Source organism: Tachysurus vachellii, chromosome 1 (assembly GCF_030014155.1).
Source record: "Tachysurus vachellii isolate PV-2020 chromosome 1, HZAU_Pvac_v1, whole genome shotgun sequence".
Taxonomy (NCBI): domain Eukaryota; kingdom Metazoa; phylum Chordata; class Actinopteri; order Siluriformes; family Bagridae; genus Tachysurus; species Tachysurus vachellii.
Genome location: NC_083460.1, coordinates 14803088 through 14823642, shown reverse-complemented (window position 1 = coordinate 14823642; position 20555 = coordinate 14803088). Strand labels below are relative to the sequence as shown.

At 37.2% G+C, this 20555-nt stretch overlaps 1 protein-coding gene across 2 annotated transcripts in view; it reads left to right on the top strand.

Annotated features, from left to right (window-relative positions):
• Positions 1–11745: 11745 nt before the first annotated feature.
• The window catches only part of vipr1a (vasoactive intestinal peptide receptor 1a), a 29243-nt gene continuing 20433 nt past the window's right edge, over positions 11746–20555 (top strand). For both annotated transcript variants that reach the window (XM_060873952.1, XM_060873942.1), the window contains exons 1-3: positions 11746–11926; positions 15566–15653; positions 17806–17910. In XM_060873952.1, the coding sequence (XP_060729935.1) occupies positions 11873–11926; positions 15566–15653; positions 17806–17910 (247 nt within the window). In that variant the 5' untranslated portion in view covers positions 11746–11872. The remainder of the gene's footprint in view (positions 11927–15565; positions 15654–17805; positions 17911–20555) is intronic.

The window sequence follows — 20555 nt, the reverse complement described above, 5'->3', positions numbered from 1 at the left end:
TGTGTTCCAGTTAATCAGTGCTAAGTAGTTACAGGTATTCAAATCAACAAAATGGCAAGGGTGCCCAATTTTATGCACCTGTCTAATTTAGTTTTGTTGCACATTGCACATTAATCCAATAAACTTCATTTCACTACTGAAATATTACTGTGTCCTTCAGTTATTTGATAGATCAAAATTAAATTGCTGATCCAAACACCCAAATATTTATAAATGAAAATTATGGAAATTGTCAGGGGTTCCTAAACTTTTGCATATGACTAAAATCTACACCGATGGCCACCATCCCCAAGACAGTTTAGTGTGTATATATTTGATTTCAAAGCATTTAGATATCAATATATTTTCTTATATAACTATTATTTTATTTGATATATAGTTTACCTGCAGCTGAGAGGATATAATATATAATGGTTTAATGAATCACATTAATACTAGACTGACTGATTATAAAAACTCATAATTCAAGCTAATGAGTAACTAAATATTTTTTGTAAACCAGACAAAAGTTTATTTGAAATTTGACTAATCACATATTCCCTCGCTCCTTTGATTCCTACCTCTGCTATGTGTGTGGAGTTTACATGTTCTTGTGCTTTGGGGCTTTCCTCCGAGTTCTCAGGTTTCCTCCCATCAGTCTAAAGACATGTGGCTGATTGTCATCTTTAAATTGTCCCTAGTGTGTGAATGGGTGTGTGACAGTGTCCTGTGATGGGTTGTCCCCATGTCCAGGGTGTCCTCTGAGTCCCCTGAGAGTCCAAACACCGTGCAATGCAGTGTAGGATAATGTGGTTGTTGTTAATAATAATAATAATAATAATAATAATGGGGGTGGGGGCATGGTGGCTTAGTGGTTAGCACGTTTGGCTCACACCTCCAGGGTTGGGGGTTCGATTCCCGTCTCCGCCTTGTGTGTGTGGAGTTTGCATGTTCTCCCTGTATCTCGGGGGTTTCCTCCGGGTACTCCGGTTTCCTCCCCCGGTCCAAAGACATGCATGGTAGGTTAATTGGCATCTCTGGAAAATTGTCCGTAGTGTGTGATTGTGATTGATAGTGTGTGCCCTGTGATGGGTTGGCACTCCGTCCAGGGTTTATCCTGCCTTGATGCCCGATGACGCCTGAGATAGGCACAGGCTCCCCGTGACCCGAAGGTAGTTTGGATAAGCGGTAGAAAATGAATGAATGAATGAATAATAATAATAATTCACATGTAAAATTCTGTGCTGTTACTTATGAAAGAGTTTTGGGAAATGCTCCTTAATTAAAAACTAGACACACAATTAATCTGTGTGTGTCTAGCTTCCACCAGAAAAAAATGTACTATAAAAACATTTATGATGCAACACTTTCCGGCCAATAAGAAAAGAGAAATAAATGGTGGTTTAAGTGAGTTTTAATGGTGTTCTCTGGAGGTGACTTGTGTGATATACACATAAAAACTGTTATATTGTGTTATCGCACTGTGAGATTTCAAATTTGGAATCTGTCCTGAACAGTAATTTCAGTTTCCTGCTCAGATGTAAAGTCAACAATTTGTACCAGGATGTGTGTGTGAGTGTGTGTGTGTGTTTCTGACCCTTTCCCTTTCTTAAACAGGGTCAGATTATAAAGCTCTGCTCCTTTTCCGAGCAAGAGAAAAAGATTTGTTTACTTATTAGCCTTACCTAGAACACTCTGTAACTCTACGCCAGGACTTTTGTCCCCAACCTTCCCTTCAGTTTTGCTGGAATTGAGATTTAACCAGATGTAATGTTTGCTTCAGTGTGTTCAGAAAGGTGAGTGAGGTAAGCTATTTGGTCACTGAGGTGGCTTAGCGACCCTGCAGCATCGAATAAGCAGAGCTTTAGTGCTTCAATAGAATTTCTCAGCGCTCAATTACGTCACCTCACCATTCAATTATCCTCCTCCACAAAAGCATCTTTAATGATGCATTCTTTCTTGCAGAGCACAGTTCTGGTGGCTGCTTGGGAACAATTTGTTCGTCTTGAAGAGATTTATTCCTAAAATGTATCATTCATTACACTGTTGAATATCGCAGCGCTTCAGAATTAGACATTTAGAAAATAAGGTGTTTATTCATTTTCAATAGCAGAAAATAATTGCGCTCGTTCTAATGCATCATCGTTTCTATAGTAACCGCTAAACCGGAGTCAGATGGACCACATACACTGATCGTTGAAGCGATAGTAAGTTTTCTGTAAGGAGAGATTTATCATTTATGGAAGGAGTCTCTAGTGTCAGCTTTTTGTAAGTTAGAAGTAAAGCAGTAACTTAAAGTTTTCACTCTCACTCACTCACTCATTTTCTACCGCTTATCCGAATTACCTTGGGTCACGGGGAGCCTGTGCCTATCTCAGGCTTCATCGGGCATCAAGGCAGGATACACCCTGGACGGAGTGCCAACCCATCGCAGGGCACACACACTCTCATTCACTCACGCAATCACACACTACGGACAATTTTCCAGAGATGCCAATCAACCTACCATGCATGTCTTTGGACCAGGGGAGGAAACCGGAGTACCCGGAGGAAACCCCCGAGGCACGTGGAGAACATGCAAACTCCACACATACAAGGTGGAGGCGGGAATCGAACCCCCAACCCTGGAGGTGTGAGGCGAACGTGCTAACCACTAAGCCACCGTGCCCCCCTTAAAGTTTTCAGACAGGAGGAATTTTTTTGTGAAAATAGGAACTACAAATTTAAACAACTAATTTCATGGAGATTCCACTGCGTCATTACTAAATTTACATTTTACATACTGCATAAATATAAACGGAATGCTGTGCTCCTGTACTTGGTGACCTGCTTCAGCAGCAGTGAATTTAACACAGCTGTGTATTTCTCTTTTGCTTTGAATCTGTGTAGTGACTTTATGACTGTCCATAGATGCACAACAACCACGACGATAAGTTTTATTTGTCGCTTGATAAATCTGATGCTAAATCTACCTTAAACTGGTTTGTTTAGACAACAGCATATCTTTGTGCTGAGGAAGCTTCCTCAATAGACTGGATGTGTGTATGGAATATGGAAGATAGATATGTCTCACTGTTACTTGACCAATCAGGAGCTGAGGTTGGGTTTTTGTAATTATTTAAAGTTCATGCTCAGATCCTCACACTTTCTGAAACGCCACTGATATAACTAACACCAGAAGTGATTTTTGAGATCAAGTGACATCATCCAGGGTAATAATCAGTGGTGAAAGGAGTACTGATCATTTCCACTGAGGGCTGTGATGAGAAGGGAACATGTTTGTGTCTGAGGTAAATTTTGAGGACTTGTATTCTGAAGAGACAGATCTCTTATTGTAGATACTTATAGAGACTGACAATACTGACAGATTAGACATGCAGATATGTTTGATATTTAGATTTCCGACTGCATGGGGAAACTTGGCCTGGAGTCCAAGGTAAGGATTCAGAGACAGAGTTTAAACTAAGGAACTGGGAGGAATCTGATCCCAAATGAAAGAGTTTGTACTTTGCTGTGATATTTACTAACAATATTGTGTTAAATTTCCTAAAATATCTCTCAGGAAACAGCACCTGCTCCTCAGATTAGTATTTATTTCTGTTTTGAACACTTGGTTTAGAATATAATATGTTTCTTGGGTTACATCCCTAATTAAGGATCACGGATAGATGTCTCTTTAACCCTTTAAAATCATTATTCAGTTGCTCATTTTATTCATTATTAAACTGCTAGGAATTATTTAGTGACTAAAAATGGAAAAGTATCCAGGTAACACTGGTGCATGAACTTACTAATAAACACATAGCGTTTTAAATTCTTTTACAGTTTTTTTTATATTTACAATTAGAACATTTACTTTTTTCTGGATGATTATGTGGACCTGTCTGGTAGACATTCCATGTAATTTAAATAAATAAATAAATGGGCTGTTATTTAAAAAAAAACAAAACATTAAAAAACCAACAACAATATAATCATCGATGTGTCACGTAGCTGTAGTTTTCCATCATGGGAAAGTATTCAGAATGTTGTGTTTCTCAGTTGCAAGGTGCATTGTGGGCTCTTAAAGGCACTGCTGTTATTATACTTGTTCTGTACTGTATAACTTGTGGTATAAGAGGAATAAAGCACTTCGGAATAACAAGTCTGCTTCATTACATCGCCATGGTTCATGACCTCTGTGTTCCTTTGAAGGAACATTTTAGTTCTTTCAAAATAGTGATTCTTGGTGTTTTTATTAATCAGGAGCTTATTTGTATAATCACAAAGTAATAACTTAAGAATTTAAGAAAAAGACAAAGGACATGCCATAAAGATCAAATTGAGTTTAATGGTTAAATTACAGAGAAAATGTGCTGTGGAAAATAGCCTTTAGATTGAAATGATGAAAAAACATATCTGAAGTTTGTCTGAAGTTTATTTCAAGCCTTTTGTTCACACAGGAAGGAAAATGTCTTGCATGGTTATCATGCGAAAGGCATGGCTTTAAAGCTTTTGTAGCTTGTTTCTTAAAACCTAGCAACATTTATCAGTAGGATATGGTTCGAACAGCTCGTTAGCTCCATATCAAATATATAGCGGTGAAATGAGGAAGAGGATTTTTTGCGCAATGAGACAGAGCGTCATCATTTGGATAATAACAATAAATTTGACAGTGGAGTCTATAACCTTCGTACGTCACAGCTGTTGTCATTGCTAATTGATGAAATATTCTTGAACAAAGCATTTTAATAACTCAGAACCAGGATTTGTGTCAGGGTGTTTTTTAACTATTAGAAGCAGAAAATAACTGAGTGAAAAGTACGTTCTGTCTCAAATTATAAGAAGAGGAAGTGCTCATTGTATAGTATCTTGTATCCTGATGATTTATTATAACTGCCTCCAAGCCCTGACGCAACCACTGACATGTTGGTAATAAAAAACAGGTATTATGCAGACACATTTAAGTCTTTTCATACAAATAATTTTATTCTGCTACTAATGACGCCAGCCCTGGATGTGCTTGTAAAATGAAACGAATAAGCATCACACACACACACACACACACACACACACACACACACACACACACAGGGCTAAATGGGTTAGAGAAAAAACCTCAGTAAGAATTTAGCAGGCTTTAAAATAAAAAGCTCATATTTCAGCTGCTAAACAAAATGATTCTGGGATCTTCAAGGATTCTTTAGGGATCTTTAGTGTTATTGTGTTAAACTTATAATGGGTAAACACACACACACACACATCTCAAGGTTTTCATACAAGAAAAAGGTCCAGTAAAAGGTAATATGCATGTCCACATGTCCTTGATGTACGCACACTTGTATAAATCATCACAAACTGATTTTAAATCAAAACACGTTCCATTTTTTCATTAAAACTTCAACAAATACCGGAATGTAAACTTCATAATCCACCAATCATTAAAATTGACCTGCACACGAATTCATATAAAGAACTATATGGATTTATTTTCCTACATAGTAATGTTGATTCTAAAGCAATGGAAACCTCAACATTAGGAACCACCAAAAATTTTGATTTTATTCCTAAATGCATGTTGGATTAGCAGATTCGGTATGCTAGCACTTTTACTTCTCTATAGCTCAACAACCAGAGAATGTAAATAAATGTATTAGGTTTGTATATTTAAACAAAATGTGATGCTACTCATTCTGAATCTCTTCATTAAATCGAATAAATCGATTCAGAATAAGAAACGACTGCTGTTTGTGGAAACTGTGTGCAAAGCGTGCAAAATAAAGTGCGTTCTGTTTAAAATAGGGAAATGTGGGAAAATCCCATATGAAGAGAAGAGCTGGCAGTAAGGAAGGTTTCAGGAGTGTTTCGTGATGAAGTGTTTGCTTTGGCGTGTTGGTTCACGTACAGTACTACTTTGCGTTTTGTATGATATCTTTCAGAGCATGTTATTTTTAATCACGATAACCGGACAGTCAAATTGCAAAATTAGGCTTGCTTTGTCCAAAATAGATCACAAAAGTGAGCGTAGTTTGGCCAAAGGTGGAATTGGATCCCGTAAGAGGACGAATTGATTTATACAGGGAGAAGTCGGAGTTTTGTTTTTATGACATTACATGACATGACTTTCTGACCTTTAGCTGGAGCTCTCCACGGATAATGACATCCCAGGGCAACATGGCTGTTGTTAGCACTGTTCCAATAACATTAAGCAAATTTTTCAGGCATTTGTTTAAAGTGATATATACTTCAATATGTTAATGAGGAACACTTGACTCAAAGTGTCAGAATCATACAAGCATGAAAGTGTCACAAGCATTATAACCAGCATGACATTGTGGGTAACGGAGGAAACTGTTAAAGTGAAAATATAACAACATGCTGATGGAAGTAGTTTAAACTAAAAACTCTGAATTTAATAATGAATTAAATGTTTTATATTGAACTGAAGATCACATAGATATTGTAACTACTGATATTGAGTCATTCAGGCTGGATTTTTCCTTTATCCTAATCACAGGGATGATATTTTTGGGTGCAGTAATTAAATTTTCTACATAGCAGACATACTGGCTTCATGCCACATTTTTAAAAGTAAAAGTCCAGTACATATCTCATGAAATCTTTTAATTTGACTTCCCAGAGGACTTTTTTTAGTAGTTTCCTCAACGCTTATGTTGCACATGTTTTGTCCCTGGTCCACTTACCTTAATGCTTGTTTTTGTGACAGACCAATGCATTCAGACTCTCACTGCGAAACGTTTTTAAGCTTTATAGAAAGTCTACAACTGAAAGGGTTGCACTTTGTGCTTAATTGTACATTGACTTGTGAGAAACTCTCTCTCTCTCTCTGTCTGTGTGCGTGTGTGAGAGATAACCGAGATGTTGCTCTGCTGTGGATGTATTTTAATAAACAGGATCTGTAAGTTTGTCCAAATGCAACAGTAATGGTTTGAGTTCAGTCAAAATGCTGGATAATGGAAGATGATGAAAGGACGTCTTGTAGGCGTTATTTCAAGAAAATAAATGTAAACACTGCCTCGGTGTCAGTAAATCCCACTGCAACCTAATTTCTGTCTTATAGGACTTCAGAAGTATAGTCTTCTTGCATTTTTTTTTTACTTTGGATGTTTGTCTGTCTGTATGGTGAAAATATACTGAATATAATCAACTGTATCTTTGTTTCCTTTGAGTTTTGCAATTAAAATGATCTATCTATCTATCTATCTATCTATCTATCTATCTATCTATCTATCTATCTATCTATCTATCTATCTATCTATCTATCTATCTATCTATCTATCTATCTATCTATCTATCTATCTATCTATCTATCTCAATAACACTGGTACCCTGTTTATATAAATTCCTGGAGAAACTGAATAGAGAAGCCACATGAGTTACATTGTAAACAGGACACTGTTTGACCCTGTGGTCAGATTTCGAAAAGCCCTGACTCAACTGGAACAGACTCCAGCATGTAGATTGCCAGCCATTTCCTTGTAGGTCCAGGTGTTGATTCACCCTAGAAACACAAATTATTAACCTCGTCTGGAGCCGTAACTAGAACTGGAGGCATCTCAAGGGCTGGAACACTCTCCTCTGATGGTGTTGTCTCTAAGGCTGGGACAGTTTCCTCTGATAGAATGTTCTCAACATTTGGGACACTGTCCACAGCTGGATGTTGCTCAACAAATGCTACTGGAGCAGTTTCTATAGAGAAGGTGTGATGGTCCCAAACTAAGAGAAGTCTGCGTGCAGACAGTCATCATCAACATTGCATTCGAGGTTCTTGATGTAGAGTTTCAGACCCTGGAGCAGAGAAAGCAGAGTCAGCATCCTTTGTGTGTGTTCTGTTCTTACTTTTGAGTCCTTGTCCAGCTTCACTTTGTCTACTGATGGCACAGTCGTGTCGGGGAAGTCTTGTGAAGCTGGAACTTCTGCTGAAGCCATAACTACAGCTGGAAGTGTCTCGAGGGCTGGAACACTCTCCTCTGATGGTGTTGTCTCATGGGCTGCGACATCCACTGCTGGATGTTGTGCCACAGATTCTACAGGAGCATTGTCTACAGATTTGTGTGTATGTTTGTGTTTACTGGCTTAGTTTTCTTTCTGAGCTTAGTCTGTCTCTTTACATTAGCCTGTGCTTGTCCTTGTGCTGTTCCTTCTCCTTCTTACACACCTCTGCCTCACACTGTTCATGAGTCTCAAAGTGGTCAGTGGTGCTGTAACACAATAGAGACACTGCTCTTAGATTCTTGTCTTGCCAGCAAAATTACACCCTGATATTGATTGAAAGACCCTCACAGACGCAATCACAACCTCTGTTTCCACAATATAAGAAGTTAAATAAACTTCAAATACAGTTAGTTAAAGAAAAATGTTAAAAAAAGAATAAGACCTAACATTTAAACCCTAGCTGGTTAAAACATACAAAAATCCACTCAGCTGAGGAAAGGAAAATAAGCGATCATTCATTTTAATAAAAAATACAGTATATCAACTCAGAATTACTCAGAATTATTGGCACCCTTTCTAAAAATTAGTAGAAAGGCTATGAAAAAATATAGAGGCTTTTATTTATTCTCAGACAATAAACAACTTTTATAAAAAACATCTGTCTACTTTTTAAAGGCCCAGAACTTTACCACATCTATGAAATAAAGTAGTAAAATACTAGATAAAGGACACATGTAGGCTTATGTGAGCTATAAAGTGGGTTCAAACAAAACGCTGCTAAAATCGCTGATATCGCTGTACAATGTTGCTAGCTATCAAAGTTCTGAAGCGATTTCTCTATTTTCTAAGTAAACATTCATTAAATATGAATCAAGCTCAGCTTTAAATCATGCTTGGAAGAATATTCTGATTAATTTTACTGAGTTGATATACGTAGCCAGCTGATAGCATGTAATTATAAGCTTAAGTACAAGATGCCTCTTTCAGGGCTATGTTTTTGTCATACAGTATAAAGCAAATTGAAATTATTGTGGGTATCTTTTGTAAATCATGAATATAGAAAAACAATTTCATTTTTGTTTGGAAAAACTTTGAAAAAAGTTGCATCACACTTCAATTTTTTTTTAAAGATTGTGAAGCTTTTTTATCTGGTACCATGTTGATGTAGCATCTTAACAGCATGGATTTTACTTTGCACTTGTATAAGAGTTTTACTAACAATAACAAGACATTAGCATTACATATGATCCAAGAATATTTTTGCACCACCAGGAAAATAGCTTTTGCTGAAAAGGTTAAAATTATCTTTGGTAATTCTTATTTTTGCACTGTTACAAATTTAAAGGCAGGGTCTCCGATTTTTGAAAGCCAGTGTTGACATTAAATCACCAAAACAAACACGCCCCTAACCCAAATTGGTCCCACCCCTGTATTGATAGCTCCGCCCACACATACATACGTAACCCAGGCAACTACTGGAAATAAATGTGTCTTTATCATAACTGAAGGGAAGAACAATACGATTGCAGATAAACAAACAAGCAAAAATGACACACAAGCATAATCATGCAAAGGACGGCATATATTAGTTCTGTGAAACAAAGCAAAACCAACATTACTCACCTATCGAGAAGGAAAAAACTTTACTTTTAAGTAAAGTTGGCCGCGGGGGGCACGGTGGCTTAGTGGTTAGCACGTTCGCCTCACACTTCCAGGATTGGGGGTTCGATTCCCACCTGCACCTTGTGTGTGTGGAGTTTGCATGTTCTCCCCGTGCCTCGGGGGTTTCCTCCAGGTACACCGGTTTCCTCCCCCGGTCCAAAGACATGCATGGTAGGTTGATTGGCGTCTCTGGAAAATTGTCCGTAGTGTGTGAGTGCGTGAGTGAATGAGAGTGTGTGTGTGCCCTGCGATGGGTTGGCACTCCGTCCAGGGTGTATCCTGCCTTGATGCCCGATGACGCCTGAGATAGGCACAGGTTCCCCGTGACCCAAGGTAGTTCGGATAAGTGGTAGAAAATGAGTGAGAGAGTGAGAGTAAAGTTGGCCGCATATTCACAGATTGGAGTTTCCCGAGTCAATAACTCCTGAGCTAAACGCTGTTACTAGCAAAATGCAGTTGTAGCTGCCTCTCTACATTACTACAATAGAAAAGAGGTGTTATTTGTGTAGTAACAGCGTTTAGCTCAGGAGTTATTGACTCGGGAAACTCCAATCTGTGAATATGCGGCCAACTTCCTGCTCCTTCAGTTCTCTCCAGCACTGGAAAGCTGATCCTATATTAACACGGGTCCTACGTCTTGCCATATCGTAAGCCTTTCTTTGCTTTCTTTCTTTGTTTTTATTCTCCATGTTAATGTTAAAACCGCTTTCTGCTAATGTCACACATGCGCACTGAACACTCTCTCCGCCCATATTGACAAGACCCGCCCCTTTCTGCTCATTGGCTACAAGTTTGTTTTATAACCTACCTATAAGTGTCACAGCACGAACTAGTAACAGAGCAGCACTTTGAGCAGTTTGGATTTTTAAATGGTACACACACACAAACACTTGAATGTATTTTGATATTGTTTTTCTTTTTTCTTAGTATTAGTCCACATTGAAGGCCAATGATACTGCAATTATTTTGGAGGGTGTCATAGCCATGTTCCACATGCCATATTCCACATGCCATGTGTTTAGTTTTGTGTTTGTGGTGGCAGGAACAAGACCATGTTACTGTATGTCTGTTGCATTTTGTGCGTTTTAATCAGTCACCTGTCAACAAGTAAACACAACATGCAGTTTTCAAATGAAGGTTTTTATTATTAAGGGGAAACAAAATCCAAATCTACATGGCCCTATGTGAAAAAGTGTTTGCCCCCTAAACCTTAGCAGCAAGCGCTGCAATCAAGCATTTGCAATAAATTGCAATGAGTCTGTTACAGCATTGTGGAGGAATTTTGGAATTTTTCGAGGAATTTTCCACTCATCTTTGCAGAATTGTTGTAATTCAGCCACATTGTCTTTTTATGGACATGCTGGTGTGTTTTGGATCAAGTTTGCGTTTCATTAATCACAGTCTTTTGTGACATCTTAGATGAGTCGTCACTGTGCTCTTGGGGTAAATTTGGTCGGACGGCCACTCCTGGGAAGGTTCACCACTGTTCCATGTTTTTACCATTTGTGGATAATGGCTCTCACTGTGGTTTGCTGGCTCTCACTGTGGTTTCACTTATATTTTAAGAGAATTATTTATTTGCACTACACATTTTGATTTGTTTGGGACAACTGTGTGAACACAAAGCCACAGAAAGTGTGCTATGTTGTTAATATTTGTCAGGACATCAGGGATGTCATGGTTCTGCTGATAGCGGTTTTCTGTAGTGTTCCCATCATCCTTAAAGAAACTACTTGTTAGTTTAGTTTACTTTAAAATGTAACGCAATCAATTTCCTAATATTTATTAGTAAAGTAGAAGTTATGATATAGTTACACAGAGATATGAGTCGGTTCATCAGTGTATGTGTATCAGGTTAGTCTGAATTTCTGCTGATTTGTCTCTCTCTCTCTCTCTCTCTCTCTCCCTTTATTTCTCTCTCTATCTTAGTCTCTCTCTCTCTCCCTTTATTTCTCTCTCTTTCCCTTTATTTCTCTCTCTCTCTCTCTCTCTCTCTCTCTCTCTCTCTCTCTCTCTCTCTCTCTCTCTCTCTCATTATAGAATATAAAGCCAACATTCTATCTATCTATCTATCTAATCTCGAGGTCTGATTGGCTGTTGCCTGAACACATGACCGAACGTTGTCGTCGTTGTGAAACGGAGGCGTTTAAATAGCTCGCGCTCTCCCGCAGCGGCACCGAGTGTGAAGGCTGCGCGCGTGCGGACGATTCGGTTTGTTTATACTGTGGGCCTCCGGTGCGGGACTGCAGTTTATATTTTAACACAGAAAACGGAAAAGCTAAATCTGAACGAGACAATGGAGGTGTTGAGGAGAATGATCGTTCTGAGTTTAACCTGCTCACTCGGACCGGTGAGTTTCACAAACACACAATAGTTACAGTGTTAAACATCTCCTGCACACACACAGGATTTAATGTGCACTGAATAAAGTGGGTAAAATGTGAGCAAATATAGTAACAACAAGAAGAAAAAGAGTTTGAGATGAAATTCTAACTTTTGCAAATGTCTTGTGATCTTATAATAAAATGATTATTAAATTATATTGTAGAACTGTATATCATTTGTTCATCTTCAGATGATCAGGATCATGATGAAACCATAGTTTATCCCAGGAACACTCTATCACACACACACACTCACACTCACACACACACACACACACACACACACACACACACACACACACACACACACACACACACACGGTCTGAATACACTCTAGAAAGGAATAAAATCCTACACAGAGTTGTAAAGACCACGTTAAACCCCAAGCGCTCAGGATCGAACCCTGGAGCTGTGAGGATGCACCATGGAAAATGCCATACACTTAAACACAGCATTACAATCTAAATACATGACCTCAGCATTTATTGCACACCACCGTAAGAAGCATAAGAAACACCTTGTAGAAAGAGTTCAGGTTTTTTCCATGCACAGTCCATGTTAATCGTTAACGTTCATCAGTCAGTTTATTCTAAGATCACAGCTGAGAGAATTTTTTTAGGTGGTCTTTTTTTCAGCTTATTTTCACTTCATTTCACACCATGGATCTAATGACCAGTGATCTAAAGACTTTAAATGAACTCTGACAGTGTTGTGTTCACTAAAGTGTTTGTCTGCATCCAGCTGGTTTTACACTCCAAGTGCTTCTTAAAATCTGTGAATTTATCTATATTCTGTCTACTGGATAAATGTTTTGTGTAGAAACAAGAAAGTTTTTAGTTTGTAAGTCTTTTAAACATTTCTGGGTACAAATGAACACGGTAGGCATTTAATTCCTATTCGTTTTGCTTTAGATGGGGAATAATATGTGGCTTCGTCTTGTCCTGAATAGGTAGATAAAGAGTTCTCAAACCTTTTGCATTCATGGAACAGTTATGATTTAATGATTTTATGAGCTTTAATTTGTGAATAAATATAAGGGTGTCAAATGAAAATCTTAATTTTCTTAACATTTGCTTAGTTTCTTGCAAGTAGGTATCAGGAATATATTCAATTCTAATTTATAAAGCACTTTTAAGTTTTATTTGACTTAAAAATAAAAAAATTATAATTTATTTACAAATTCTTAGTTTGATTAGTGCAGCTTTTTCACATCTTTTGCACATAACGAACCCTTTCACTACATATAAAAAAATCTATAAACAAACAGACAAATTAATTAATTAATTAATTAATTAATTTACTGGTTAATTAATAAAGTAAAACAATAACAAAAAACAGTCAGACAAGTACAGATTTTTATTATTTAGATTTTTAATTTGACCTTAGTTACATTTGATTTACTTCAAGGTTTCAATTCAAACCATTTAATCCAATGTGATTTCTACTACTGTGATAAAATAAAATAAAATAAAATAAATGAATAAACAATTAGGAAGCCCTGGCTATGCTTTAATGAACACACATTATGAGAGCTTTTTATTCCTGAATTTTCTGCTCAGAGATCGCAAACCAGTTACACGGTCTTAAAATATTTCTTGTAGTACTTTTTTTTTCGATTGAGCATTTCTCAGTTTGATATTAATTACGCTATTTGTTTTATTTACTGTAGCATTTTTGACCCTGGCCATCAAGCTGTGCTTTACTTTGCTTTACCTTCTGATTGTCAGTGGCATTTTATAAGTATTATGTTACTGTAGAGGAATTTCCAGTCACATCCACGATATATGGTGAGCGTTTGATCTTTAGGGGAATGCTTAATTCGGAATAGCAATGCCTTAGTTTTCTTTGCGAGATAAAACACCATGGCAACCACTTTCATTATTGATTGGTTATGTGCAAAGTTGGCAACGACGACCTTGATTTAAAAAAAATAAAAGCTGTGTTGTGTTCCTTGCCTTGAATGAATGGCACCTTTAATCGATGCTACATTAATTGAGCCAGCTGTCCACATCTGTATACGTTGCTGCCAATATTTGACCAGGTCTATTAGAACCAAAATATTCCCTTACCAAAGGTGTTGACACATGGAGAGAAGCTGTATGCATGTATGTAACCGAGACTAGATGAAGTAAGCCTGTAAGCCAGTGAGTCATCATTTGTCTTGTGGGCTCTATGTAGTCCAGCTGTGTAGCTCCTATCAAAGGTTTGGACTCGGAGGAGTAGACACATGATTCTCCTTTGAGGCTAACAATAGCTGGAAAAACGATTTATGTCAATATGGAGAGCCTCCAAGTATCCATGCTAAATCTCATCAACCTTGGGTGTGTCGTGAAGAAATCCAACGATATGGAGAGAACCTTTAATCAGATTAAACACGATATGTGCGGTCACGTGGTTTCCTGAACCCTGTGTTGCTACACTTGAAATCGCAATTATCATCCTGAACTAAAAAAAATGAGGGTTTCATAATATTACCAGCTGTTTTAGTCATGAGCTGCTTGCTGGCAGTGGCAAGTGTGAAAACCTCAGCTGGATGGTGGAGGTAATTAGACGATTCTGCAGCAACGTACCATAAAAAACTGTACGCCAGTGCGTTTCCTATACAATCACATTACAAATGATGTCCTCACATTCTCACTCTTCTGTTCTTAGTATCTTCAAACACGAATGCAACGTCCACTTCTAATTATCAGCATTAACAATATATGTAGAGAGATAGATTTGTTAATCCGTCAAGTTGAAGGTCGTTTTCTTTTACCATTTTCAGCAGCATCCCTAATGAATCTAATGTTTACTTGTGTAATGTTTGCTAACTTGAACGATCGAAAGATTTTAGTTCACATTAACAAACCTAAATGAAATAGTGACTCAAAGCAAGAGCACCGAGGGAGTCGAGAGCGTGTTGGATGGAGATGCTGGGAATTTTAGAAGTGTTAGCTTAATGCAGGAGAGTTATTTCACTTTTACTGAGGAGAAACTTGTGTATTTTTGAGAGATAACCCAAGACAGTGTTAAAATGCAAACCTCCTACACAAAATAGGCAAAGATCGTCAGGTCTGGTATATAATGTAATTGAAATAGATGTCAGTGAATATCATATATGTGTAAATTCATACAGGGACAATAATATCGTTATATCTAGTCCCGGGAGTAATTAATGTGAACAAGGTGGGTTATTTACTCTATTATACTTTTTCCCATAATGCTTTGGGAAGAGAAGAGAAACTAAAAATCGACAGACTAATCACAAATTGTACAAAAGGGAAAGAGAGGAGGATGGGCAGCATGAAGACACCTTTATGATAAATGTGAATAAATAATTTTGGAAAACTGTGTGTGTAATAGTTTCTTTGTCAAGCTGTTGATAGGTTCTGGAATAAACGACTAATAATACTTATTATTTTTCTTGGTGTTATTCAGTAAAGAGAAAGCAGCGGCGGTGCTAGAACTTTCTAGAAGCGCCCCCTAGTCCTGCAGGGAATTAATGCTGTACGTCGCCCAAAATGATGTCATCAGTAACCTTTTCTGCGAATGTCAATGAAAATGCAAAACTCTGAAATACGTGCAAAATACCGCAACCTTCATTCCTTATCTGTTTGACCAGATGTTATCAGTGGAGATGTGTGACATCAGGATAGACCTGGAGATGGAGAGAGATGAGTGCTTGGCCAAGCTGCAAAATGTCACATCAGGTTGGTTATCTCTTTCACATTATAATAGCGTTCGTGTTTGGGAATATTTATTAGCTGTTTGCATGGGGTTATTTGTAATACACAATATTTAATATAGTTAAATATATATTCAATTATTCTGTGTGCGTAAAAGGAATTCTTATTTTTATGTGTTATTCTGGGTTTTCTCTGGTTTCTCCGGTTTCCTCTTCCTGTCCTCCTCCTCCTCCTCCTTACATAACTGCTATAACATAAGAAATAACAAGCCGTAACCTGACATTCCACAACAGGAAATGGAACCATAAATAGATAAAAAGTGCATGTTATTCTTTTAAGAACTGAATGTTGTACTTGTACAATAACAAGAAAGGAATTGGAATGGTAAATAACCGTTTCAAACAGCATACTTTTTGGAAATGAATCAACATTGCCATGGTAACAGTATCTCCATACTTAGTATTTATTGTTATCGTGACATAAATAAGAGAATGTTATGGCGCTTTTTAGTTCACGTTTCCAGTGTACAACCAGTCTGTCATTCTCTTCTTTCTGAATAGATTTCCCTTCTTTCGTTTGTAGAAAGTATTCTGCCCAATATCTACACTGAGACTGTCCAGAAGTTCTTTAAATATCTCTCATCCTTTGACACAACCCCAAATATTACTGCACCACATACCGCTCTTTTACCCAGGCTTGTTGTTTGTAAATGCGAAGTAGACATGAGGATCGGAAGCAGCAGTGAGTTATATGCACATCTGGGTTTGTTGACTATTTAATAGAAGATGTCCTGTCGGTCTCTTGGCTGCAGTTAATCAGACTGAAGTGGAGTTCATTCTCCTGGCCAGACGTAACTAATCTACTGATTACATTTTTAATAGCTGAAGCAATGACAAGTGGAGGCAGACGAAAGTTTAGCGTTTATTAAGTGGAATGCTACTTTAATCTAAAAAAGCCCAGAATTCCCCCAGGGCAACGTGCAAGAAATCGTTCTGGCGTCCCTTCAGGTACAGGGTATGTGAGTAAGCTTTGATATAATTGCTTTGGGTTTGGCATGAGCTCCAGATACTGTTCTTAAAACAAGAGTGGCGTGTAAGTAAGGAAGAGAACAAAGTGAGATGTCGTGTTCTAGGAACACAACATAAAGTTGCTTATTTTCCAATAAATACATGTTGCGAGGTGTTTTATTCCACTTATGCCACATTTAACTCAAAAGTCCATTCTTTTTAGCGCGTAGCTAAAGTACTGTGGGTACTGTAGTACTGGGACAAACTGACACGGTATGTAACTGAAGACAACGCTGTTGCCCAGTTACCCACACTGTCATTAATAAACTCATCCTTGCATTTCAGCTTTTCTTCATTCATTATTCCGTATATAAGTTATACTATAGAATTGATCATTGAGTTCTTTTTTAACATTTCATTCACACCTCTCCAAAATGTGCCACACATGTGGGTAATATAATATAATATAATATAATATAATATAATATAATATAATATAAGCTGAAAAAGATCCACACTACAAAATCTCATCCCATTTTGTTTATTTAAGAATAAACAAAAGGAATAAACAAAAACCTCTTTGAGGTTAAAAAAAGGTTTAGTTGCTTATAAACTTACTGATATTGGAGACTCCTTTTATAAATTTTAAAGAAATATCTCCTTAAAAAAATGGTATTAGCTTTTTTTCTTTTATTATTATTATTATTATTATTATTATTATTATTATTATTATTATTATTATTATTATTCATTTATAATTATTACCAAACTTTTATCATTTATTTTTTGATTATTGGTAACATTCCACCTTACAAATTACCTTGTGAATGAGAGCATTAAAATGAATATTAATGTAAACAAAATATATATTGTAGAAAACTTCTGACAAATCAGAATGGAGAATGAACCGTTGTTATGGATCAACATTGTGGGCTGATCTAATTTTCTACACCTTTTCCCCCTTTCCTATCTGTACAGTTACCTTTTATTTTTATTGTGATTATATTCTTATTCTATTTGATCCTAGTTTTATGAAACAAACAGTTCTTTGAGTTATGTGTGAATATAGTATCAAATACATGATACATTTTTAATTGAGTCACATTTTTTATTTGTATTTATTTGTATTTATTTATTTATTTATTTATTTATTTACTTTATTTACTCAGGCTGCAGTGGCGAGTGGGATTTTGCGTGTTGGCCGTCAGCGTCTGTTGGACAACTGGTCACCATCCCCTGCCCCAAATACTTTACTCATGTCAGTGACCGGGAAGGTAACATCATTACTGTAATAGATTAAAAAAAAAGATTCCAAAAAAGAAAAAAAAAGAATTGAAGAATCACAATTGCTTGTGTGAATATTTTGGAAACTGTAGTAGAGAATTAAGCAGAAGCACATTAGTAAGATTGTAGTATTTAAAAAAAGGCAAAAAGCTCAAGGAAAGATGAGCAGACAGTTTGAATGAATTGAAAGTGAATCAAATTGAATCGAAAACATCCGTATAAACTTTTCAGAAATCTCAGGACATAATCTGCGATTTTGGATGCACCATTGATTTCCTTAAATGAATAGGTTACTTTTAGCCTATAATTTGGGTCCTAGTATTTTGACCTTGAAAAAACAACGAGAGAATGTTGCTTTCTTCTTCATGTTATCTTCAGAAATGATACAATTTCCTGCTAAATATCAGCCTTGTTTGGAATGTTCCAAATATTCGATGGGGTGAACGTGTTAAGAGACTTGATTGAACGAACTAAACCGTAGTTTCATAACCTGTACCGGACGATTTGTGGAAATAAAAACAGATCATGAGACGTCTAAGTGCTGCCGATTTTAGACCAATGTTTAATGATTTAAGAAATCACACATAACACCAACAATTTGTTGAAGCAGCTATCCATCGCTCCAAAATTATTTAGGTGCTGATTTTTATCTAGAAATCGCTATTACATGTCATTGTCCTTACTCAGCTTTATACAGAATAAGGAAGCTGTAGGGTTTATAATAAACGTATGTTTGATCAGATTCTGTTCAGTATTCACATGGAAGCCCTGTACTCTGGTGCACTCGTATCACTCCCAAGAAAGCATCGTTACGTGGTACGGGTTAATAAATCGTATATACAAGTCTGACCTCGGACCTCCCAGTGGAAAGGTCGTTTTTCCAAAGGGGTAAGATTTATGACACAACGCAGTTGCAGCTGCTTACTTTAAATTCACCTCAAGTTCTTCTGCTTTTGGAAGTAAAATGTCAGGATTTCTTTCGCAGGAATCTGCACAGATGCTCAGTTGTTTATCTGTAGAGATTAACCCAAAAGCAAGCCAACGGCAAGATATTTCGAGGAGCTTATCATGTTTCAGATTTTCAGCAGATATAAACCGAGACGCATCACGTGAAGTCATCACAACACACATAAAGTGCTCTATCATTCACATGTGTGGAACATGGGTGCAGCTAACATACAAAGTCTTTACATATGTGTCTTGCATGGAGAAGAATCCTTTGTTTCTTCTTTCAGCAGTTCAGGTAGTTTTCTACAAAAGGAAATCATGCAAAATCAAGAATTTCTTGTCTAGAACAAACAGAAAAAACCCTACAAACTCCAGGAGGTACTGGGACACATCCTTGTGCAAGTTGTTACTATGGAAACACGCCCCTGTGTAACTACTTAGTATGGAAACATGTCCCTGTGTAAGATGTTACTATGGAAACACACTCCTGTGTAAGTTGTTACTATGGAAACACATCCCTGTGTAACTTCTTTTTATGGTAACGCATCTCTGAGTAAGTTGTTACTCTGGAAACACGTCCCTGTGTAAGTTGTTATTACGGAAACACGTCCCTGTGCAAGTTGTTACTATGGAAACATGACCCTATGTGAGTTATTACTATGGAAATATTTTTCTGTGTAAGTTGTTACTTGGAAACACATCCCTGTGTAACTTCTTTTTATGGTAACGCATCTCTGAGTAAGTTGTTACTATGAAAATACTTTCCTGTGTAATTTGTTACTATGGAAACACGTCACATGTAAGTTGTTATTATGATAATAACGCATTTGAATGAGCGCATTAGTATATAAATCTGCGATTTCTTTTCATTACTAGCATGACACTTTTGTACACATTGTCCCTGTCCGATTCTAGCTTTAACCTTTCTCTACAAACCCAGTCCAGAGACAGTTAATGCCTAGCAGGTCACGGCTTCTTCTCGATGAAAGTGACAAGCTTTGCCTGTAAACCGGGCCTCAGAGAGAGTTCTTTTCAAAGCTTATTTCAAACAGGGTTTGAGGGATTTAGGTGCTTCAAGGCGAAAGTGGAAAGGATTTATGGCCATAATGTCGAAAGCCTCTGGAGATCGGCGATACTGTGCAGATGTGATGGGGAGAAGCTTGTTGCAGACATGGGAGCAGGATGAGCTGACAATACAACCAGCCCCCCTTCAGGGTAACTATAGAAGGAGCAGATGAAGAATCGATGGAATGTCATGCTGCACTCTACAGAGGATGAAGCCGTATATATTATTGAGCGATTGACGCTCTTTGTGTCGTCAACAAAAAGGAACAAAGCGAATCTGTGCAGGAAAATTTATAACAAACAGACTGAGAGATTAATATTTGGCTTTACTTTGCTTTTGACCTTTCACAAATGTCTTTTTGAAAATCCAGCTTCACAGTCAGCGCATAAAACATTAAACATCACAATACTTTTTTTTGACATGGAAGCTTTTAGGAATTTACAACATCTGCTGATAAGAAGCTCAGGTAAGAGCCTAAAGCGTACATGGAAATATTTCTGTTTGGCTTCATTTTGAATAATTGTGAGGTGCTCTCTAACCAGCTCTATTATTCCTTTCTCTAACCAGCTTTATTATTCCTTTCTCTAACCAGCTCTATTATTCCGTTCTCTAACCAGCTCA